Below are 25,021 nucleotides of genomic sequence, written 5' to 3'. Positions count from 1 at the left end.
GGGACCCAACGTTGTTGAGAATCCCTGGGGCCGACAATATGGAGCTCGATGGAGCAAGGGTCTGACTGACTCCGTATAAGGCAGTTTCCTATATCCCCAAGTTCCATACCCCAGTGATGTGCTTTCCTTCTTTCTTCTCTGAACAGTATTCTGTTCAAAGAAGAATTCCGCATTGCAAACTTTCATCATTCTGCACTGCAAACAAACTACTTTCAAAGCACACCTCAGTTTCAAAAGCAGCTCTCCGTGAAGTGCAGGGAGCCTGTGATTCGGGAAGCAAAGAGACCCCAAAGACCCCCGGGAAATACCTGGACATACCTGTGCCTGGTTCTTTAGAGCCTGAGACCAGTCTGCAGATTCATACGTCTTGCATCCTGATGGAAGTTCTGTTTCACACAAAATCGGGCCACTATAGGCACTGAGGTGGGTCTTGGAGATCCTGCATGAAATTAATTCCCCGAGGGTGTTGGTGTGGAATATTTGCTGACAGGAAGCTGGTTTGCATGAATGGCAGTGGTCACATTCCTCCTGTCCGTGACATGCGCAGGGACTTGGATGATGCATGGTTTTCAAGGGCTTTCATGCCTCCCTTGCCCACTTTAAGAGCCTTGATTGATTTAGACCAGAAAGCAGAATGTGCATTTGAAAAAAGACAAATGCAGCGTCAATAAACATCAATGAACTGGCCCATCAGCCTGCTCTTCTTCAGGTTTGCTCAGAAGTAAGTCCAACTGAATTTAATGGGACTTAATCTGAATACAACAAAGACTTAGATGTAAATAAATAAATAAATAAAATGACTCCCTGTCCGCAAAGGGCTCACAATCTAAAAAATAAACCTAAGATAGACACCAGCAACAGCCACTGGAGGGATGCTGTGCAGGGGATGGATAGGGCCTGTTGCTCTCCTCCTGCTAAATAAAGAGAGTTGACATTTTTAAAAGGGGCCCCTTTGCTCAGTTAGCAGGGGAAACTGCTCCCAGGTAAGAGTGCATAGGTAGCGGCCTTAGGATGCTTTTGGAACATTTCAGGATTCTAAAAGAAGGTGGTTACTGCTGGAAATAACTCTTGTGGCAGGGAGAATCCTGTCCTGTCCCCTCAACATCAGCTTTAAGGATCTGAGGAAGCATTCTATAATCAATGCCAAATTGAGGCAATTTTCCTAAAACAATGCTAAAGACAGCTATTAACTTGGACACAGTGCCTTTTGAAATGATTTTTCTTACTGTGACCAACAGCCAGTTTGGAGACACATTTTAGTCAGGGGAACATCGGAAGCTGCCTTCGACTGAGTCAGACCCTTGATCCATCTAGCTCAGTATTGTCTACACTGACTGGCAGCAGCTCTTCAGGGTTTCAGGCAGGAATCTTTCCCAGCCTTATCTGGAGATGCTGCCAGGAATCGAATATGGAATATGGGACTTTGTGCAAAGCAGATGCTTTATCACTGAGTTGTGGCTCCATGCAGGTGGGAGGGAGTGGGTGGGTGGGCCTAGGACTACTTCAGACACACACACTCACACAAACACACACACTTTAACAAACCAATCTAAGGGTGTTAGAAAGCAGCGGAATGTCAGTCTGTCGCTTGGTGTGAGTCAACTCTCCCACCACCCCTTCGCTTCCTCTTTCCCTGTTGACAAGGTCAACCAAAGAAATAATGGAGTTATGGGGTTTGGTTATGGGGTTTGTTTGTGCAATCCAGCCATTGCAGATAGGGAAGCCTTATCTGTAGATTACTGTTTGGTTGTTTGCTCTGCCCCTAGGAGGAGAGAACTTCTCCCATCCTTTTCAATCTCACAAGTTGAAGACCAAAGTGGGGAGATAACAAAAGGAAACAACAAAAGAAAGCAAATTAGACCAGAGGAAAAGAAACAATGACACCTTCCAAGAGGTGATTAATTCCTGGTTAATGTAGGATTGCAAGGGGGGATAGGCCCCCTCACCTCCAGATGTCCCCCCCATTTCTATTTCAGAAATGTGGGACACAGCTGGCCCAGACATAAATGCACTTTGCCCCTTCTGTGCCCCTTTTTTGTCCCGTTCAGTTTTTGTCCCGTTCACTTTGCCCCGTTCACTTTTCCCCTTCTTTGCCCCGTTCAGTTTTTTTCCTAGGGCCACCACTGTGAGTGGTGCTGTTTGCATCAGACTCCCCACCCCCGTTAATAAATAACTCACCATAATTCATTTGTCATTTTGGAGTAACTGGAGCTCAAGGTGCAGATGTGAAGTCCGCAACCCAGAAAAAATTAAGCTAGTTTTTATTAAGGAAAGGAACTAAAGAATCCAGGATAACCCTTGCCCCAAATAGCCTCTCTCCAGATCTCATCCCCCTCAAGTGAGTCCCTTTACCCAGGTGAGTCCCTTTGCACATCCTTCCTGAAGCTCTGGACAGGTACAGAGATTTCCCTCCTCACTTTCCCCACTGTCATTCCCATTTTACAGATGGGGAAAACTAAGGCTGAGTAAGAGTGATTCCCCAAGGCCAATCCAGTTAGCCCATATTTGGACTTCAGACCTCTCAGATTCGCACTGTGGGCAGCTGAGCCATAAGGTCCAAGTTTTTCAGCCACGGGGACTTCTGATAACCTAGTTTGGGATTTCATGGGCCACCAGGAATTCTGACAGTCATGGTGGTAGCAACCATCGGACACTTTCCTGGCTGCAGCCACTTTTCCTTTCAGTCCCACTGGGTTGCATTGCATACAAATGAGATAAAAGGACATTGAATAAACAAAAACACTCAGTGGCATGAATGCTTCTTCACTTCCAGTGACTAGTATGAAGGGAGGCAAAGGGTCTGCATGGAACCCAGTGACCGGGGAACACCCAGGGTTTGCACATCGCAAAAGACCAGGGACACCATCCACAGCTTGCTCTTTGTTCTCTTGCATGGGGAAGGGGTGATATTGTTTGCAGAGGAGTCGGAGAAAAGGTGTGCAGAGAATGTTTTGGTTGCCACCACCATGTCCTTAAATGCTCCTGCAGCAAAGTCATGGTCCTTTTCTCCTTCTAAAGGAGAGAGAGAAATTAGAGGCTTAGGGGGAGACCAATTTGCAGGGATTGTTCAGGCTGCTTTATTGGGTAAGATTCACACATGGTTTATGCTGCCCCATAGGTAGGCTAGACTCCAGGCTGGGATGAGAAGATTGAATAGGTTTGAGATGAGCAGCATGTACAAAAAAGGGTTAAGGTGTTTAGAAAGAAATCTAAAAAGTCACCATCTAGTAACACCTTCCTTAGGACCAACCAAAATGACACCAACCTTTCCTGTGCGCCATCTTATTCAGAAGTTTATAAGCTGCTGACTTCTAGGCTCTTCACATCATGTCCAGAGAGGAGAGCTGGTCTTGTCCCCTTAGCTAAGCAGGGTCCACCCTGGTTGCATATGAAAGGGAGACTAGAAGTGTGAGTGCCGTAGGATATTCCCCTTAGGGGATGGAGCCGCTCTGGGAAGAGCACCAGAAAGTTCCAAGTTCCCTCCCTGGCATATCCAAGACAGGGCTGAGAGAGACTCCTGCCTGCAACCTTGGAGAAGCCGCTGCCAGTCTGTGAAGACAATACTGAACTAGATAGACCAAGAGTCTGACTCAGTATTTGGTAATTCTGCTTTGCACAACATCCACTTCTGGAGAATTTGAAAACTTGCTGCTTGCAACTTAGTGCCATTTTAGTTTGGCCTTGGCCTAACAACTGCTTACAAGTTACTTCCGAGGTGCCAGCCTCAGGCCTGGCAGGTTTGCTCCCTGGTTTTCCGGGTTGGAGTGCGGGGGGGGGGGGGGCACTGTTAGAGTCAGAGAATCTCAAAGGCTTTTCCTAAGATCAGGGTTTAGGATACAGGCCATCAGGCAAAATATGAGCCTGCTTGGCTTGCTTCTGCAAGAAAAGCCAGATAGAAGCAGTGAAAAAATAAAACACTAAATCAGTGTTGACAGGTCAGGCTGCAACTGTTCCAAGATGAGGAAAAGGCACTCTGCACATGTTCAAAGGCACTTGTCTTTCTGCTGCAGGGCATTGCAGGGCCCTGGCTGTGAGGCTAAACTCTGGTGAGCCCATGCCCCAATCATTCACTCACCTTTGTGGAGGTTGTTTAGGTAGATCTAACTTTCCGTCATAATACTTAGCCGATATACGAAGCTCCACACACATGACCTCAGCCATTTCTGCAACAACCCTGCAAAGTAAGCCACATTAGTTATCTCAGTACAGCATATGTGGGGCATGTCGCTGACAGAAAGCAACTTGCCTACGACTACAGCATATGTGGGGCATGTCGCTGACAGAAAGCAACTTGCCTACCTCATGAGAAAATGGCAGGAGCGAGAGAGATTCCAACCAGGAAAGTCAGGAATTGCAGCTCAGTCTTTCAACAATCACACTGCACAGCCTTTTCCATGTTGCATCTAACTTTCCGTCCCAAATTGAGTGTTTCCAAATGCAACAATACAGTTTGGAGAGGGGAGTGGAGACGTAAGTTTGGGGAGATGTACAAATATAAATTATGAATAAGATATATATTTAAATTTTTTGCAGCTTTTGTTTAGCAGTGAGGTGTCCCTCCAATGCAAAATAACCTTCCCCTGCCCCTTCTGCCCCGCTCCCCAGGCAACCCAAGAGGCCTTCCAGAGTTTTTAATGTGTTGACTTAGCTTGCTAGTTTAGGTAATAATAGACCCCCAAAGTGTGGGGCTGATTGACCTACTGGCACCCATTAACGCTCCCTTTTGAGTTGCTAAAATGCCAGCCCCCTTCAGCCCTCCTTCTCCATGTCATTACCTCTGTATGGAGCGAGTGGGGTGTGTGGTTTAACTTTTGACTATCAATGCGGTTCTAGGCAAAAGCCTGAGCACAGCAGGAGCTGAGGCAAGAGAAAGGCTTACCTGTTGAAACCATCTTGGGCCCTTCCATCCCCTTAAACCCACTTCTCCTGGCTTTCCATTGGCTCATCTCTTCTTTTCCCCACCTCTCCTTGCCTGGGGAGGCGGCCACAAATTTGCATATCTCTTTCCTTGCCTGTTGTTGCAGTTCTTCCAGTTGCCCTTGGATGCTGAGTGGACTGGGATCACCTAGGTAGGCACCAGCCTATTTAAGCAAGGAGGACCAAGAAGCTGAGGACCAAGAAGTTGGGGACTCCCGCCTCCTGAGCATGATGTCCTACATCAAGCAACCACATTACGCGGTCAACGGGTTGACCTTGGCTGGGCCAGGCATGGATTTGCTGCATTCCGCGGTCGGATACCCCAGTAAGTGGATTTCCAAAATTCCTCCTCCTCGTTGATTTCAGCTTTGGCTGCATTGGTTTGGGTAAGGCGAAGAAGAGGGCAAAATGCAGCAGCTTATTTTTTATGTTATTTAACATTTATATCCCGCTCTTCTTCCTCCAAGGAGCCCAGAGCGGTGTACTACATACTTGAGTTTCTCTTTCACAACAACCCTGTGAAGTAGGTTAGGCTGAGAGAAGTGACTGGCCCAGAGTCACCCAGCTAGTTTCATGGCTGAATGGGGATTGGAACTCGGGTCTCCCCGCTCCTAGTCCAGCACTCTAACCACTACACCACGCTGGCTCTCTTCTCTATTTTTAGAGAAAAGGTGGACCCAGTAACAAAAAGGGCCCAGCCCAACTATCCATTGTCATGGATGTGGACTAGTTAATTTCACTACGGTGACAATCTGACAAAGTTAGAGTGCTGGACTAGGAGCGGGGAGACCCGAGTTCAAATCCCCATTCAGCCATGAGACTAGCTGGGTGACTCTGGGCCAGTCACTTCTCTCTCAGCCTAACCTACTTCACAGGGTTGTTGTGAGGAGAAACTCAAGTATGTAATACACCGCTCTGGGCTCCTTGGAGGTAGAGCGGGTTATAAAGAGTGCCTCTAGAGGCAGCAAGGTGTAAAAAAAAAAAAAAAAGATTCCACTGGGGTTGTACAGACCCCTCAGAGATCACCTAAAATTGATCCTGACTCCTTCAGATCCTGGTATTCTGCAGCAAATGGCTTAGGGATCAACCCGCTAAATAAATAATAAACAATAACAGGAACTCGGATTGAGGCATATGCTGGGTCTTTATGTATGTATATAACCAACGGCAATTGGATTGTCGCTTTTGAGCAATATCGGCTAGCTCATATTGTAATAAATAAATATGTAAAGAATAAAAATTTCCAGGGTGAAAAGGGCTTTATAAGTATGCCAGCCCAACATGTCTCTCTCGTCAACAGCCTCTAGTTTTTTAGGGATAGGAGGGGGCTCAAACACTCAAAAAACATTCAATAGAAAAGGAGGGAAATGCCACAAGATGCCAAAGGGGCTGTAATAAATTTTAATACTCTGAAACAGACTTTCCTTTTGCATCCTTAAGCCTGATCCAGGCTTAAATTAAATTAAATTAAATTATTCCCTAATAATGTAATTATTCCCTAATTAATCTTGATCTAGAATATTGTTTAAAATATTAACATATTTCAAATATTGTTCCCAGCATTTACATCCTTTCTTGATCCAAGTTTCCCTTTGGGTAGAAAGTTAGTTTGTTGCCCTTCTTAAAATAAAAGAATTTATCCTCATTTTTATTCTGCCCATTCTCCAGGGAACGCAGAGAGGTGTATGGGGTATCCAGGTGGAGACCTGTGTAGCTTAAGAGATGGAATGACCTTGAGTGGCTTCAAGCCATTATTTGGGATAATTCCTCTGGCCTCTTTCTATCATTTAACCCAAATATTTATTCCTTTTGTTACATCAAGGGAGAGAAACCAGCCTGGTACTGTTTTATGCCCAGTGAGCAAAATCAACCAATTTTTGTCTGTACAGATAGATAGAAAGAAAGATTCCTTAGCTAAGTATAGTCACATGAAGGGCGAAATAAAGCTCTGTATGTTTTGCATTTGTTAAGATGACCTCCATACAAAGAGTCTTCTAGTGCAGTGTACATAGCTATAGTTATCCTCACATTACTAGCCTGTGAGGTACGCTAGGCTGAGAGATAACTGGTCTTGTGGCAGCAAGCATGAATTGCCCCCTTTGCTATGCAGGGTCCACCCTGGCTTGCATTTTAATGGGAGACTACATGTGAGCACTGTAAGATGTTCCCCTTGCAGGATGGGGCCCTTCTCTGCCTGCTTGCATGCCGAAGGAAGGTTCCAAGTTTCCTCCCTGGCAGCATCTCCAAGATAGGGCTGAGAGAGAAAGAGACTTCTGCCTGCACCCTTGGAGAGGTCGCTGCCAGTCTGGGTAGACAATACTGAGCTAGATAGACCAAGGGTCTGACTTGGTAGAAAGTGAGGTTGGAGGTGGGAAGCTGGCCCCAGCTGGGTAGGATGAGCACGCCCTCCCCCGATTTAAGAAAAATCGACACACGGGATCAGCAAACGGGAGTGCACCCACCTCCCAAATTAGGGTAGGAGCAGATTAGGGTAGGAGCCTATATCTCTGCTGCCCAATAGAGTACCAGTGGGGATTTGAACTGGCAACCTTCTGCTTGTTAGTCAAGCATTTCCCCGCTGCTAAATAAAGAGAATCGCTGCTAAATAAATAGAATCGCCACTTTTAAAAGGTGCCTCTTTGCTCTGTTAATAGGGGGCTAACAGAGAAAAGAGGTTTCACCAGCTGGAGTGGCCAGCAGCTCAGGGACATTTGTCCAATGGTGACCACACCCCTGGGTAGGAGGAGGCGATGATGTCAAGGTGTGAACTGCCCTGTTAGTTGTCTAATAGGCTTATTGGCAAGCTGAGATAAAGAGCTGTGGCTTTGAGATCCAAGGCCAAATCCACCCAGTTGAGGTAGGACTTCAGCCCTCCAGATGTTTTTGGACTACAACTCCCATCATCCCCAGCCACAGTGGTCCATAGTCTGGGAGCATCTTAAGGAGGGCCAAATTTGCTCAGCAATGCTCTAGAGTCTCCTGATCTCATAGACTCTTAACAAGCCCCTGAAGCAGCATTCCCTGTAACAGGGATTCCCAGATGTTGTTGACTACAACTCCCAGCATCCCCAGTTGCAATGGACTTTGGCTGGGGATTATGGGAATTGTAGTCAACGACGCCTGGAAATCCCTCTTACAGGGAACACTGCCCTTAAGGTGTTTAAACGGAAAAGAAAACAGACTCTCTTTTCAGCAACCCTTGTTGCTGTTGTTTATTGAAAACAAGGCTGCTCAGCTTCAGCCCTCCAGATGTTTTGGGACTACAGCTCCCACAATCCCCAGCCACTGTGGCCAATAGTGAGGGATTGTGAGAGCAGTAGGTCAACACCTGCAGGAGGGTCTGAGCTGATCAGCCCTGTGTTGGCTGGGCGGCCCTAATCTTTTAAATGTTGATTAGGAGAAATGAGAAGTCACTATCTAATCTACTTCGAAGGGAAATGCATTATCACCACTCAAGGGACAAAACCTGTCCAGGTGCTGAGGGATTGCAGAATCTACCTGGAAGCTCCTCTAGCCTAAACCAGCTTATCAGAGCAGAGTGTTGATGTCTTTCCTGGGCCGCCCCAGGGCCCTTGGTCATGATATTATGTATTGATTACATTTATAGCCTGCTCTTCCTCCGAGGAGCTCAGAGTGGTGTACATGCTTATTTTTATCCTCACAACAACCCTGTGAGGTAGGTTAGGCTGAGAGCTACGTGACTGGCCCAGAGTCACCCAGTGAGTTTCATGGTTGAATGGGGATTCGAACTCGGGTCTTCCCGGCCCTAGTTCAACACTCTAACCATTATGCTATGCTTGAAGTAAAAGGAGAGAGATCTGTTCCTGGATACATAGTGAGCCTGTGCCATGGAGCCGTCTGTGGCCAACTCTAGCTAACTGGTGCTTGTCGCCCATATTGGCTCCTCCCCACACTTCACGTGTTTATCTTAGCAAATGCTGACAGCTACCAGTGACAGTCAAATACCACATAGGACAGAGGTGGCTAACCAGAGGCTCTTCAGCTGCTGCAGTCTGGCAGGGAATGACTGGAATTGTAGTCCAACAAAAGCTGGAGAACCTCAGGTTAGTCAAGCAAGCAGTCTTGAGGAAGTTCAGTTTCTTCTTTTACTTTGACAAGGTGTGTTGTGGGACTTGAGAGCCATGGTTTTCCAGCTGTGTTCTGGGAACCCATGAAGTTCCCCGGAAGCTTATCAGAGGTTCTTTGATGACGGGTGGGCAACCAACCAGCTGTTGTTCTGCAACTCCCACCATCCCCAGGCGCAATAAATTACATAAAGTGCATCACAACAACCACTGGCAAGAACACAAATGTTGTTGCTACTTTGTTTAGTTGTGCTACTCTTAATATTTAATGGCATTAGCCCCGTAAATGCCTGCCTACAGGCAGTAATGAGCTGGATGAGGGATAATAAACTGAATCTGAATCTAAGCAAGATGGAAGTACTCCTTGTTGAGGGCCATAATCCACAAGACGAGATAGAACTTCCTATTCTGGACAAGGTTACACTCCTCCAGAAAGAACAGGTTCATAGCATGGGAGTGCTCTTGGAAACTTCAGTTCATTCAGAATGCGGCAGCCAGATTGGTCTCTGGGGTATCCTAGAGAGACCACATTATACATGTTCTTAAACAGTTGCACTAGGTGCTGATAGTGGTGAGAGTGTGGGACTAGGACTGGGAAGACCCAAATTCGAATCCCCATTCAGCCATGAAACTCACTGTCAAGGCGAGGAACTACTTTCTGTTTATTTATTCTGCCAAGTATCTTGTTGCTGCTATTGATTACTATTGGTAATAATATAATATACTGTAAACTAAGGATGTACCAGTAGTCCAACACGGACAGGTGTGTGTGCATGTTTGTGTGTGTGTGATAGAGAGAGCCGTGGGTGGTGGGGAGAGAAAGAAGATGTAATTCTGGTCAAGTTATGGGAAGTGCACGTTTTGACCTGTTCCTGTTCCTTTCCCTTTCTCAATCTTTTGCAGCCACCCCTCGGAAACAGAGGCGTGAGCGCACCACCTTCACACGGGCCCAGCTGGACATCTTGGAGGCGCTCTTCGCCAAGACCCGCTACCCGGACATCTTCATGCGGGAGGAGGTGGCGCTGAAGATCAACCTGCCTGAATCCAGAGTGCAGGTGGGGGTCTCTGCTGCTCTGTGGTGGAGAAATGAAGGAGCGTACCCTGATACACAGGCATGCCCTATTGCAGGGCTCTCAGACTGGAGGCTTTAGCACTGACCAAAGCTGCTTACTCTCTGTGCCATTTCAGTTTAGCTAGCCTGAGGAGAAAGCGGCTGGTCTGCTCTCTGCTGGCGCCACTGCAGATGGCCAGAAGGCGGTATTGCAGCTACCAGCTAGGCAGATGTCAGGTGATGCAGTGGACCAATCAGGTCCCACCAGGTCCTATAAAGCTGCTGATTCTGGCCTGGCTTCCCAGTCTGTTGCTCTAATACATATGGGGCTGCTTAGACAGCTCAGCTTTTTCCTGCCTGACCACAGTGGTTAAAAGCAACACACGTCTAATTCAAACCACTCTAGACTTTCACATTTATTTACTACTACTACTACAAATATTTATATACTGCTTTTCAACAAAAGTTCCCAAAGCGGTTTATATAGATAAATAAAATAAATAAAAATGGCTCCTTGTCCCCAAAGGGCTCACAATCTAAAAAACAAACATAAAAAGGACACCAGCAACAGCCACTGGAGGGATGCTGTGCTGAGGATGGATAGGGCCAGTTGCTCTCCCCCTGCTCGATAAAGAGAATCACCACTTTAAAAAGGTGCCTCTTTGCTCAATTAGTAGGGAGCATTTAACAGGACATACATGTGTTTGGTACTTGAGTGTGAATTATTGTACTTGAGTACAAAATGTAATGCTTGAATTGGTCCCTGACTCTTGCTGTCATTTTTTGGTAATTAAAAGGGCCTTACAGACAACTAGCAAAACTGGCACTGAGGCTGAAATGACAAAATTAAGCAATAAAGTTCTCTAGGCAACGTTTTGAACTTGGGGGCCAGAACAGTCAAATGGCATGGATTCATTCCCCTACCTTTGTGGGTTTTCTAAGCTTCTTCAAGTGTAAAGCCTGGGGTGCGATTAGAAGAATCCTAGTTTCCTTTTTACTGTTCGTTTTGCTATATTCCCAAGTTCCATTAAAACCGTAATGCAGTAGCAACAGTTGTAACTAGTACCATTTAATGTACAAACAAATAGCAAGAGAAGAACCCAATTTTTATGTTTCTAAAAAGAACACTTGTTTTGGTAAAGGGAAACCCAGAAATGTGATTGCAGAGGTTTCTGGCGCCTGAGATACTTCCTTCTTCTATCTTGTTTTCTTTGACAAAGAGGACTTGGTAACATTTCTTTGTTAAAAGATCCTATGATTGTATTAATCTTGCGATTGTGTGTGTAGGCACTTACTGCAGTACCCTCTGGTGGATTATTCCCATTAAGAACATAAGAACAGCCCTGCTGGATCAGGCCCAAGGAAGCCCATCTAGTCCAGCATCCTGTTTTGCATAGTGGCCCACCAGATGCCATTGGAAGCTACAGGCAGGAGTTGAGGGCATGCCCTCCCTCCTGCTGTGACTCCCCTGAAACTGGTACTCAGAGAAGGGGGCCTTTAGCCCTCCAACTAGTTATAGTTGGAGGGCTATTATATCCAGTTGGATCCCTGTTCCTCAGCAGACAGCCTGCGGGGTACAGCAGGCCCTCTAAGCCTGGGCTGGCTAACCAGAGGCGCTTCAGCTGTTGTTGGACTACAGCTCCCATCATCCCCAGCCACAATGGCCATTGGCTGTTGGACACCCCTACACTTGGCCCTTCCACTGATCTTCCCTCATTAGTGCTTTTGTGGCCATCTCTCTACAGATTGTCCAGCCTGACCACCATATTTCCTTGTGATGCAATGCAAAGGCATTGGAAACAAACTGGAAGTCACAAACACGATTTTTTTTCATTATTATTCATATACACATTGCTTGATTACATGTAGGTGACAGATGTGCATAGGTGCATTATCCTAAGTCAGGAACAACCCGTGTGATAACCCACCAGCAGACAGCAGTAAAAGCAGGAAGCCTCCAGAGATATAGGAGACTGATCTCTGCCGAATAAACTGAGACACCAGGTTAATTTACGGAGGAAATAGGTTTATATGGATCCTTTCCAGCGGTCCTGAACAACTTGACTACCATGAGACAGGCTTATCCCCTGATCTAGTGAACCCATTTTCCCCAGTGTTCCCTTCAAACGGCTCCCCAGGGAAAACCTGGTCCTTGCTTTTGGTTCCACCCAGGTCTTCACCCACCACTTATTCTCTCCTCCCTTCTTGCAGGTTTGGTTCAAGAACCGCAGAGCCAAATGCCGCCAGCAGCAGCAGCAGAGCAGTGGCCAGGCCAAGGCACGCCCGGCAAAGAAGAAAACTTCTCCTGCCCGGGAGACCAGCTCGGAGACCAGCACCAATGGGCAGTACAGCCCTCCACCAACCGGCACTTCGGTGACGCCTAGCTCGAGTGCCAGTGCCACCGTCTCCATCTGGAGCCCAGCCTCCATCTCACCCATCCCAGACCCCCTCTCCTCCTCCACCACACCCTGCATGCAAAGGTCCACAGCCTACCCCATGACCTACACCCAGGCCCCTGGCTACACCCAGACCTACGCTGGATCTACCTCCTATTTCAGCGGCCTTGACTGCAGCTCCTACCTGTCACCAATGCACCCGCAGCTGTCTGCACCTGGAGCTGCCCTGAGCCCCATCGCGACCCCAACCATGGGCAGTCACCTGAGCCAGTCCCCAGCATCTCTCTCCAGCCAGGGTTATGCCACAGCCGGGCTGGGCTTTGGCTCGGTGGATTGCCTAGACTACAAGGACCAGGCGGCCTCTTGGAAGCTCAACTTCAATGCGACCGACTGCTTGGATTACAAAGACCAGAGCTCTTGGAAATTCCAGGTCTTGTGAAAGGCAACATAGGCCACGTCCCTTTTTAAGAAGCCCCTCCTTTCCTCGCATAGCTTCTTGGGACAACTTTCTCTGTCCACCCTTGGCTTGCGTCCCACCGCTTCTCCTGTCCCCTCTTGATTTCCTTGACTGTTTGCAAAAGAGAAGTCTTTGCTGCCAGGTGGCTGCCCTCTTCAGGAGCCTGAAGAGCTTTCTTTCCCTGACCAACATGCAAAGACTTTGGCACTGCTTTGTTGTTTTGTGCCGGTTTTGGAAGCCCTCATCCGGTGACAGGTCAAGGAGGCAGATCCATGTAGAAGACAGGAACTCATGTACAGCCTTCGCTTCTTATGCTCAGGCCTCGGACATGTAACTCCTTCACATTCTTGGCCTGGACTCCGTGTCCGAAAGCTCAGCTACCCTCCCATCTACTGGGCTGAAGTTCTAAATCTTTGTCCTGGAAGACCTGAGCCCCAGGACACCTTTTGACTACCAGCAATGTCCAACCCGTCAGGCCAGAAGATTGGAATTCTCACCCGGCACGTTCTTCAGCTTTTTCAGGCACACAAGAGATGACAAAGTCCTACAGCCAGAGCACAGAGCCGATGAAGCTTTCCGCAGTGTTGTGACTCAAAAAGCCACGTTGCTTCCTTTCTCCTTCTCCCTCTTCCTCACAAAACAAAAAAACCAGCTTTGCAGAGATAGCAGCAGGGATCAATGCACAATCCGTTTCCATCATCCCTGTGTCTTTCTTACCTTGAATGCTTGTGTCGGGAGGCAGGGTTGTCCCACGACAGCCCCCACCTCCACCCCTTCAAGCCTGCTGTATTCTCTCCTGCTCTTTCTCATCTTTCCACTGATCTGCTCGTCCTCCCAGGGCTAGCAGCATGTGGCATGTTGGTTTATGGACACTTAGGAAGCTTTCCTTCTTCTTCTTCTTCGGGCTTATTTTGAGAATATGAGAATCCCTGGCCTAGAGAGGAGCAATCGAAGCTAGGGATAGGCTACCACGTTGGTCCCCCGCAGGCTTATTAGAATAGCCCCTGATCCCAATGATCTCACCCCCAACGCATTCACGGTAGTGCACCGTGGCACCTGAGCAGACAAGGGGCATGCAAGCCCTCCTCCCCAAGCTCCGAAGCGCATCAAATATCCTGCAAGAGTCCTTCCCTAACAGTTGCTACCTCCCATGCAGAAGCCAAGACGCAGGCACTGGGCAGCCACCACCGGAGGTGCCCCCAAGGCAGAGCTCGGAAGGGGTTAAAGAGCTCCTTGCCTACATCTTGGCTTGCATGGGAATGGGCTTCAGCTCTCCCTCAGTGCAGAATGCGGCCCAGCTAGAAGTGAACAGCAAGCCAGGCTCCTAAGCGACATCCAGCCTCGAGAAGGCGCTGAGGCCAGCAGGTTAGAAGCAGGGAGGGTTGTGGTTGTTGCTGAACAACTCCTCCCACAATCTGCAGCCACCATAAATTGCAGCTGAGGATGATGGGAGATGTAGTCCCGGAACAGCCAGAGAGCCTCAGGGGTTGGCCACTTGTGTTCTAATCCAGGGATTCTCAACGTTGGGTCCCCAGATGCTGTTTGGACTTCAACTCCCATAACCCCCAACCAAAGGCCACTGGGGACCAAAGTCCAATAACCTCTGGGGACCCAACATTGAGAATCCCTGTAAAAATCCATCTCCAGCTTTGCATCATACAGGGGTTCCCAGGCTCCCCACCGCCCCGATGTTGGACTACAACTCCCATCATTCCCAGGGTCAATGGCTGGCCATTGTGGCTGGGGATTATGGGAGTTGTAGTCCAACAACATTAGGAGGTCCAAGCCTGGGCACCCCTTCCATATATTAATGAGGTGTTGCGTGAAGAAGCCCCCTTCCTTTTCACTTCCCTCCTCTGTGTGACAGAGTCAGTCCTTCCTTTTGACTCTCCCGAATCGACTGCTGGTCAGTTTCATTCGGGACCCCCTGAATTCTAGTGAGACGACATAGGAAGAGAAAAATTCTACCCACTTTCTCCACATCAAACAGACTGCGACATTACACCTTTGCTGGGGTATCATACTCCAAATGGTGTTCAAACCAGGGCAGGAACCTGTAATGCATTAGAAAAAGTTTTAAAATGCTTTTGCTTGGATTGCAAAAGTGCCGTGATTAACTTAGCAGCAAACTGACAAAACATATACTGTTTTAAATATATGTGCTTATAAGAATTGCAGCTGACAAGGGCCATCCCAGAAGAGGCTCTCTCACGCATAGGGAGAATGCCTCTTCCAACATGAGGCCTGCTACCACATAATTTTATTTTATTTTTTGCTTTGGGATATTTATTTTACTCACATGCAAATTCAATGGATTATTTCATCAATTTAACCTGTTAAAGCTCGTTTGAGTCAATGACTGAGATTTCTTTAATCATGCAATTCTACCAACTAGTAGAAAAACTTCTTATATGTGAGTGGTATGGGTCCCTGCTGAAGTTCAGCCTCCGTATGCTTTGCCACTTGATCATGGTTTGTCTTACTATGCTCTGAGACCCTCCGCTTAAGTTTCTAGTCTTCTCGGTTGCAGGGCAAAGCTTGGAAATGCCTCCCCTTCCCTCCCCAGGATGCCCTTGTCCACCACTAAGAGAGGCAACTTAAACAACTCTCTCCTCTAAACCGAGGAGAACTGGACTAAATAGGCCTGGAGCCACATCCAGGAGGGTTCTTCTTATGTTCTAACTCCTTGGGAGGAGCGGGTGGGGGGCGGGATATACTCCTATGCCATTTAAAGGCATGCACAACCTCTGGTGCAAAGTCCACAGGTGAGGACCCACCCCTGTTTGCTCATGTGAAGGGATTCCTCCCTGGGCTGCTGGTCAGGTCTGCAGAAGGAGCTTCTAATATCCATGACTGATTCCAGCTCCTTATGGGCCTGCCTCATACACACTCCCATGCTGGGGTGGCAGGCTGGAGCTTGCTTCCTTTCGCTGCCCATCCCCAGGGCCAGTGATGGCTGCTGCTGTGGCTCCTCGTGACCATCACTGCCCAATTTCTCTCCCACCCCCTCTGCTTGCCTCCTCGTCCTTTTTGCCGCCACCATCAGTTGGTGTTGGGGGCAGTGAGGGGCAGCAGCAAGAGAGGCAGTAACAGCTTCTGCTGCCGCACTGCCACCCTGCTGGGCCCAGAACGAGAGAGATGGCAAGCAAGGGCGCAAGTGACAGCACAGAGAGCTGGTCCTTCTTGCTGAGCCAAAGAAGAAGTCAAGGAAGATGAGCAAGGGAGGTGGTGAGGGACAAGCAGCTCGCGCTGACCAGTAGCAAGTCCAGGGGACTCTGGTTGGTGGTGGGAGCAGATCTGGTCTTGTGGGGGTGAGCTTGAATTGTCCCCTTTGCTCAGCAGGGTCTGCCCTGGTTTACATTTGGATGGGTGACTGCATGCTTGCTCTGTAAGGTATCCCCCTGGGAATATCTTGGGGCCATGGCTCAGTGGGGAAGCATCTGCATGCCGAAGGTCCCAGGTGCATTCCCTGGCATCTCCAGGTAGAGCTTTGAGACTCCTGCCTGTAACCTTGGAGGGCAATCAGTGTAGACGGTACTGAGCTAGATAGATTTGGGCAAAGTTATCTCCGTGTGTGTGTGTGTGTGAACAGGAAGTAGCATCTTCTGAGTGCCACCAAAAGTAGCAGAGGGAAAGGCAGGCAGATCTGAATCTTGGGTCCAATACTCTGCGAAGTTCCCTGAATTTCTAAGCTATTAATTTCAATGGGGTTTGCACAGACACTCTTCCCAGTCAATTCTGCCTCGTAATAATTAGTGGATGAGGGGGGGAAAGTACCATTTTAGTGTTCTACAAAAATAGTTTGGCCCTGCATGCATTTATTTTTCAAATCCAAATGTCCTGCTCCATATATATATTGTTCATACTCCTCTATTTTTTATTTTATTTTTTAAAATCAATCTGTTGGGGTGTACACAGCTGTCAGGTAGCAATTTGCACTAATGAAAAACCAGAGGTGAAGCATCAGTGTTCTGCGGTGGATTAGCCCCCTTTCAAGTTTGGGTTGCCAACTTTTCAGTCCATATCTGTAGCTGTGATTTTAACAATGGCTTGAGCTCCAACATTAATACATTATGTTTGTTTTTAGACTGTAAAAAGCTTCATTTGCTGATTTTTTCCAGAGAAAGCTGCAGTTGAAAGCACAGGAGCAGACCACACCAGCTGTTTTTTTTCCTTTTCTGGTCAGTTGGTAATCATATACTGGCCATGTTTGTGTATTGCTGACTTACATACAAGGTTTGACCATGTAATACAATCCAGGCTGGAAGATTATTCAATTTCTTCCCCTTTTTGGATTCATGCAAATACCTTTTTTTTTTTTTTTGGCTGGTTACCTCAGTGAATGTTGATCCTTGTGCATTTGTTTTGAATGGCACCGAAGCTAAACCTTATATTGTGTACAAAATGAAATAGGCTACATTTTATTTAGGGGAGAGGCATGAGATTGGGAGATGAAATCTAACTTGTAATCTAACTTGTACTCGTGGTTTCATTTGAATAACCGTTTTCTCAAGATGGAAGCATTAAAACAAAGAGTTTGAGGAAATTTTTTAAAGAATATGGTTTTCTCCCCCTGTGCATTAAAGAGCTGGCTTTTAAATTTTAAAGAAGAAGGTCTATTTTGTAAATGCTATTAGAGATTTCTTAGTTTAGATTTCTTAGTTGCAAATAGTTTTTTAAAAAGAAAAATACATTCTTTTGCTGTAGATGAGAAAATTCCACGCAAGTTATTTTTGATGGTTCTCTCTATTTATTATTGTCTTAGTCCGTACAGTTACAAAAATTGTTGGTGGTTTAAAAAAAATGTAAAAATGTAAAAAAACCAAACAAAAACATAGCTGAAAAGAAACAACGGCTCTGTGTGCTTTTTTTGTTGTTGTTGTTTCCAGCTGCTGATTAAAACAACTGATTTTGCAAAAATTAGAGTAATGAGTAATATTCCTTGTGTTAATAGTGGCCCTGGAATTCCTCTGATCTGTGGGCTGGGACTGAAGATCAGCTTCAGAGTTTGGAGGAATCCAGACCCCGAACTGGCTTCTGTGCTCGGGTTCAGAATGGTGGGAGAAGCAAGGGAGGAGAGGGAAGAGAGCTGGGTTGCCAGCTGACCAGAACAAACAATTTCTGGTTTGCTTCTGTGCCTTTAACAGCCGCTTGATTGGCAGAAAGGCAAAGCTTTTCACAGAATGGACTTAAGCATAATCTTCTGCTAATGTCTGCAAATCATGCCGCTGTTGAAGGCACAAGAGCAGGGATGGTATAAAACATTGGCAACTTGGGGGGGGGAGGCAGAGGAGGCATGCACAATAATTGTGCTCTGACACCCTCACCATCAGCTGTTGCAATTCCATTAGCATGCTTCTGGTTATTTTCTGTCCCGCTGATCATCCTTATTATGATGGTGTTTATGATGATGATCAAGGCTCAGGAAATCCACTAGTCTGCTAGTCTGTAATGAGTGAAAAATGATACCTGACAAGTGGGGTTGGGTGGGGGAGGGAAATCCTGACAAGTAATATGCCAGCATAGCTCAAGGAACCATCTGATGAGTAAAAACTTTTGTCTGGCTGGTGAACTGAGCCAATGTTTCTTGACCCCCTGACTATTTATTTATTCTATCGTCACGGCAGCATCAGTGGTTGGCACCCATATTTTACTCCAACAACCGGCAAGATAGGGTTCTGACTCAGTATACAGCAGCTTCCTATGTACCTGTGTCAGGGTAAATCTTGTCTACTACCTGCTCATTTTCACTCATTGCAGCCCTCTTCATCCGTAGGCTGCAAAGTGCTTCCCCTAGAGTATATGGTTCTATTGGTGTCATGCTCCTATTGTGTCATTGCCACTTCTGGTCGAAAAGGTTTTTTAAGCCTGACAGAAGCCTGCTAAACCTGTTTGACCAAAGGCAAAAGCAGGGTGAGTGCTGATCCCCTGAGCAACCATTTCAAATCACCTCCAGCTTTCTGTGAAAGCATCTCTCCCTCTAGCCTATGTAGGTGCATCCTGGGAAGTGAAATTTCTCTTGCACTGCTTTCAGTCCTCTTAGAAAATATTGTCTGTCAAATATTATCTGGCAACGATTTGAGGCCCAAAGTGTGTGCGTTGCCCTGCCTTTGATGCAGTGTCCTGGCTTCCAAGACAGGCTGGCTGTCCCCTGGCCTCAGCAGCCGACCCCAATATACACACACCCACACCACTGCCCGCCATTTGTTATTTTTACTTATCTAATTTAGCAAATACCCCAATCCTCTTAAGGCCGCGCTGCCCACTGCGCAGATTGGTAACTGAATTAGAAAGGATTAGGGAACCTGCTAAGGATGACAAATTGGTTCTTCAATGCCCAGTGACAGCTGCCCATAGTGGTGCTGCCAGCTGAATCCCCCTGGGTAACCTCCTTTAATTAAAGAGAACTGGGCCCATGTGCAGAGAGGAGGTGGGCAGGCTGGGTGCCACTTAGGAACATAAGAACACAGGAAGCTGCCACATACTGAGTCAGACCCTGTTGGTCTATCTTGCTCGGTATTGTCTTCACAGACTGGCAGCGGCTTCTCTGAGGTTGCAGGTAGGAATCTCTCTCTCAGCCCTCTCTTGGAGATGCTGCCAGGGAGGAAACTTGGAACCTTCTGCTCTTCCCAGAGCGGCTCCATCCCTTGAGGGGAATATCTGACAGTGCTCACACATCAAGTCTCCCATTCATATGCAACCAGGGTGGACCCTGCTTAGCTAAGGGGACCAATCATGCTTGCTACCACAAGACCAGCTCTCCTCCACTTCAGTCCCCAGATGCTCCTTGAGCAACGTTGGACTGAGGCATCTGGAAAGGTCATGTTCACAGGCATAGTTAACATGGATTTTGGGGGGGAAACACACACCTTTAGCTCAGGGCACCGTTCTAATTGAGGGTTGGTTCACACCTGCATGGTCTTCCCAGACCCCTCATCACTCGTGGCTAATGCGTGAACCGTGTGAAAGGCGCTGCGTATCAGTTATTATAACTGTTGCTCATTCTCTGTATAGGTCCGTCAGTGTTACAAAGCAACATCACACCCCAAACGATAGGTTTCTGCCCCAAGAAGCTCAGTCTAAGGCCAGTGAGGATGGAACTGCAATGGAGTGGTGACAAAATGCTCAAATGAGCAAAGTTGACATCTGAAGTGGTACCTATGAGAAGGGTGCAGAAGCTAGAAATCCCAAGATGGGGACTTTCCTTAAGTGGCGCAGCGGGGAAATGCTTGCTTAGCAAGCAGAAGGTTGCCGATTTGAATCCCCACTGGTATTCTTATCGGGCAGCAGCAATCTAGGAAGATGCTGAAAGGCATCCTCTCCGACTGCACGGGAGGAGGCAATGGGAAACCCCTCCTGTATTCTAGCAAAGACAACTACAGGGCTCTGTAGTCGCCAGGAGTCGAAATTGACTTGACGGCACACATTACCTTTACATGCTCTCCTGTGATTTGCCACTTCGGATGTTAATTGACACATAAGGAAAGGGGGCAGCCAGAACTTTTAAAATACAAGAGTATATTACCATTCTGTCTGTGAATATCTGATGCTTACTCTGTCATGTCTCAAAACCACTTCATACATTACAATCACTTCATACAAATAATGCTTGCTACCACCAGACCAGCTCTCCTCTGTTGGGGCGGGCATGGCCATGGAGACTATCATGGAGAGCGCCACCTTCTGCACTTCTGAATTTGCAACTGCATGGTGTACTGTGGCTATACCCCTGTCTTGCATGGAGATATCACAGTGAAGCATTGCAAAGGGAGAAAAATGCAAAATCTCATACATTGTAATCCGTTTGCTCAGAGCAGGAAACAGGTGAGAAGAGAGACTTTTGTCCTCTGTATATCAAACGACAGCTACCCACATTCTCTTCTGCACAGCTCCCCAGGGTCCTCCGGAACCCCCTCCTTAGCCCTATACTTCCTAACATATAGTGATGGGAAACGCCTACCTGGCTACATGTCGGTCTGTGTGCCAGCCTGCTGTTAGTTAAATGCGGAGGAGAGCAGAGCCAGACACAAAAGCTAGCAACCCTAAAAGTGGCACCAATGTGGGAGCCCCCACAAAAACAGCAGGACAAACAGTCCAGAAGGTAAGAACAACTCCACTTACTAACCAAAAGCAAAGGTATATTATCTTTTATTCTGTCTAATAACCCAGTGGAAAGACCTCACTGCTGGGCTTAATGTGGGTGGAAACGGCTGCCATTTTGAAATCACTGGTGGAGTGGCATCTCTTCCCCGTCACGAGCCCATAAGCCCTTCTGGAAACTGATTCGTTCTTGTCCTCCTCCCAACCCCCACCACATTTCACGTTTCCAGAAAGTGCACTCTTGGCATTATGGCCCTAAAGGATTTTGAAATGTTGATCCAGGGCAGATGTAATAGCTAAAGGAATTGATCCTGCCCCACCTTACCAAACCCCTTCAATTAATACTAATTACACAAGGGTGCATTTTGCCCACACACAAAGGCATTCTCAAGCTATTCTGATTATTTGACCACAGAGAGCTGTGGGGGCTCACTGAATATCTCTGCTGGCTGCATGAACAGTTGGGGATTGTGACCACAGGAACATTACTTGAACACTGTGTAGACAGAGTTGTGCCCCCTCTCCACCCCAGAATGGCCTGGAATCTCCAGGAACTGGCAACTGAGGGTTGACAATGCAGACAGAAGCTATTTCTGGAGATTATTTTCTAAAATATCTATTTTTCCAATGTTTTCCACCATACCATACCATGCCATGCCATCTCCAGACACCACTGACACCACTTCCTGGAGATCCCAGGATTGACAACTCTCAGCATCAGACGCTGGGAGACTATTCAAAGCAGTCTTGGACATTTTAGTGGCTTGAGATGGTGAACGATATTGGGGGAAGGTTTGGAAAGCTCCAGGAATAACTTCAGCCAGGCTTGGCAACTCTATGTGCAAATTTTACAAGATGCAAAATGGCGGCTGCTCTGAAATCCCCCAGAACAGCTTCCCCCAGTACATTTGCTCATGGAACATACTGGTTCTTAGTCTGAGTCACAAGCATTACAGTATGCATGGGCCAGGACAGATAACTTGGGTATCTGGATGGTGTACTACAACCTCCATCATCGCAGCCACAGTGGTCTTGGGGGATGATGGGAGTTGTAGTCCAACAAATCTAGGCTAGGGTTTCTTTGAAACTGGCCCTGTTCCACCGCCTTTAAGAGCAGTCTGAGGAACATTTTTCCTACTGTGGAAATGTGGACTGGCAACTCTCTAGAATATTATCATCCTCGCCAGTTATCTGGAAGGATCCGGGGAGGGGGGAATATGTAAAACATCCACAATATTATATTATTATTCACATTTTATATTATTTATTTATTTATTCATTCAACATATTCAACATATTTATATACGGCCCAAACTTTCATCTTTGGGCGGTTAACATATCCCGCTCTTCCTCCAAGGAGCCCAGAGCGGTGTACTACATACTTAAGTTTCAACACCCTGTGAAGTAGGTTACGCTGAGAGATACGTGACTGACCAAGAGTCACCCAGCTAGTATCATGGCTGAATGGGGATTTGAACTCGGGTCTTCCCTAGTCCAGCACTCTAACCACTACACCACACTGGCTCCTAAAGGTAAAGTGTGCCATCAAGTTGATTTCGACTCCTGTGGTTTTCTTTGGCATACAGGACACAGGAATACAGGACACAGTCTGGGAAACATACCAGCAGGGATTCGAACCGGCAACCTTCTGCTTGTTAGTCAAGCATTTCCCTGCTGCGCCACTTAAGGTGGCTGGTCAAGTCAAGTGGCACCTTGTCCACTTAAAACAAAACAAAACAAAACGCAAGCCTGATTTCTTCACAAAAAGAAAGGCCACCTGTACATGCTCAGAAACACATTGCCTACAGAGTGAGAGAGAGTATGTGTGTGTTTTATTTGGTCCCCTTGCGTGGGGAGGATGTGGCGGAAAAGAAGGAAGGTGGCTCCAACTTGTTGCTGGCAGGATGGAGTGGAAGGAAGACGGGGTGGGGAGGGGGTGTCCAGAAAATGTAATCTGCAAACCTGTCAGCAGGTTTTAAAGCAGAAAAGTAGACAGGCAGATTGGATGTTAATCTGCCCTGATCCCCCAGAGACAGATGGGCGGAGAAGACGCCCGCAGAAGAGACCTTGCGAAGGTGAAGCCAGGAGGAAGGCGCCAGCAGCAGCAGCAGCCAGCGAGGGAGCGTCTGTCCCTCTTGGCGCAGGAGAAGAGGTCGGAGGAGGAGGAGGAGGATGGAGGTGGGGGGGCAAGCAGGGGAGCGGATGAGGGGAAACAAGGTTAAGCTTGGTTTAAATTTTTCTAATGAACTGGATAAGCAGAGTAAGGGGAGCGAAGGCCTGAGGCGGGCCTAACAGCAGGAGGACAGAGCACCCCGACTTCCAGGCTGCACCTGTCACCCAGTTAATTATAATAATAATAATTATTATTATTATTATTATTATTATTATTATTAAATTCAATTTCTATACCGCCCTTCCAAAAATGGCTCAGGGTGGTTTACACAGAGAAATAACAAATAAATAAATAAGATGGATCCTGGTCCCCAAAGGGCTCACAATCTAAAAAGGAACACAAGATAGACACCAGCAACTGTCACTGGAGGGGTGCTGTGCTGGGGGTGGATATGGCCAGTTACTCTCCCCCTGCTAAATAAAAGAGAATAACCATGTAAAAAGGTGCCTCTTTGCCCAGTTAGCAGGGGTTATTATTAATTTAGAAATAAACTAGTTTGTTAATAAATTAATGCCGTACCAGTCTTCATCAACCAAACAATTATATTTGCGCTTGGATCTAACCAATTATATTTGCATTTGAATTAAACCATTTGAAGGAGAAAGGAGCATCCCCCCCCTGGGGGGGGGTTGGAGGATGCACACACCTATGTCACAGCTAGAGTTGCCGCAGTAGTGAGACAGAATTCCTGGACACGGGTGGGGGCGGTAGGCGGAGGAAGCAGATTTTTAAAACCTACTTTTTAAAAACCGGGATTGGAAAGTGTGATCGACAGCTTAGCTTGGCGGCTGTTTTGCACATTTTCCCCGATCGCGTTTTTTGCACAGAAGTTGCTTAGCGAGCTCCTATGCGTTGGGAGCAGCAGCTGAGGGTGGAGAGGAGTTTCTTCAGAGCTCCCTCTTTCATGCTGTAACAGTAGAGGGCAGTTATGCTTGGAGGCGCCTTGTACCCCACCCCACCTCTGGGGCCTCATTTGCATATTATGTAAATTGGCTTGAACATGGTTTTTGAGCAGAAGAGTGACGGCACGTTTTGCTCCATAACTCCGCTTCTACAAGGGCTAGAGCTTAAAAAAAAAGAAAAGAAAGCAAGCTGAAATCCGGGCAAATCTGGGAGGGCTAAGCAATCTGGGTGAGATGCTTAAAATTGGGGTGAAACCTGGAATTTCTGGGGGCATGGCAACTCTAGAGGTTTGCCAGCTCGGACTGAAACGATTCCTGGAGACATTTCCTCCAATATCAAGCCATTCAAATCCCCAGAATTGCTTTCTGTCTTCCCCTTGAGAGATTGATGCTGAGTCCTGCAGGTTGCAGACCAGGCCTGAACAGGTGGCTGCCTGAGTGCAGAGGCAGGTATGTCCATGGCAGAGCTCTCTTTGATCAGTTAACAGGGGGAGAGCACATAGGAATATGGGCACCACCCCTATAATCTTGACAGAGGATGAGAGAGAGAAAAGACAGAGGACAAGCTTTGGGCATGGCTGGGGTGCCACCTTCTGGTGAGACTAACAATTGTCGGCGTACTGTTTATGTTGCCGCGTTTCCCTTCACCTTAATCCCTACCTGGGCGGCCTTCTTTCCAACACCAGGGGTTTCCTGTAATCATCCACGACTGGTCTTCTGCTTAGTTTTGCTTCCTGCAGGAAAAATGAGAACACAACGGTTAACACATAGACACATAGGTGTAGTGGTTAGAGTGCCGGACTTAGGACCGGGGAGACCCGAGTTCCAATCCCCATTCAGCCCTGAGACTTGCTGGGTGACTCTGGGCCAGTCACTTCTCTCTCTCTCAGCCTAACCTACTTCGCAAGGTTGTTGTGAGGAGAAAACTTAAGGAGGCAGG

At 47.3% G+C, this 25,021-nt stretch overlaps 2 protein-coding genes across 13 annotated transcripts in view; one reads left to right on the top strand and one right to left on the bottom strand.

Moving 5' to 3' along the window:
- The window catches only part of LOC128332608 (homeobox protein otx5), a 42,681-nt gene extending 29,770 nt beyond the window's left edge, over positions 1-12,911 (top strand). For both annotated transcript variants that reach the window (XM_053267096.1, XM_053267095.1), the window contains 3 exons: positions 5,025-5,242; positions 9,906-10,057; positions 12,265-12,911. In XM_053267096.1, the coding sequence (XP_053123071.1) occupies positions 5,146-5,242; positions 9,906-10,057; positions 12,265-12,888 (873 nt within the window). In that variant the 5' untranslated portion in view covers positions 5,025-5,145 and the 3' untranslated portion in view covers positions 12,889-12,911. The remainder of the gene's footprint in view (positions 1-5,024; positions 5,243-9,905; positions 10,058-12,264) is intronic.
- The window catches only part of LOC128332614 (uncharacterized), a 48,449-nt gene that overhangs the window by 1,469 nt on the left and 21,959 nt on the right, over positions 1-25,021 (bottom strand). For 3 of the 11 annotated variants that reach the window (XR_008310703.1, XR_008310704.1, XM_053267113.1), the window contains 2 exons: positions 24,742-24,815; positions 12,647-14,960 (listed from right to left, as the gene is read on the bottom strand). Coding sequence is in view for 3 of the 11 variants with exons in the window: in XM_053267113.1 (XP_053123088.1) it covers positions 14,906-14,960; positions 24,742-24,815 (129 nt within the window). In the remaining 8 variants the exon portion in view is untranslated. Of the gene's footprint in view, positions 1-5; positions 608-4,075; positions 4,175-12,646; positions 24,816-25,021 lie in introns of those variants that run through there. The other 8 variants (XR_008310701.1, XR_008310702.1, XR_008310705.1 and 5 more) reach the window with 6 other exon arrangements.

The sequence above is a fragment of the Hemicordylus capensis genome, chromosome 7 (genome assembly GCF_027244095.1).
Source record: "Hemicordylus capensis ecotype Gifberg chromosome 7, rHemCap1.1.pri, whole genome shotgun sequence".
NCBI lineage: Eukaryota > Metazoa > Chordata > Lepidosauria > Squamata > Cordylidae > Hemicordylus > Hemicordylus capensis.
Note: the sequence above shows the minus strand (reverse complement) of the source record. Positions and strands in the feature narration are given on the sequence as shown.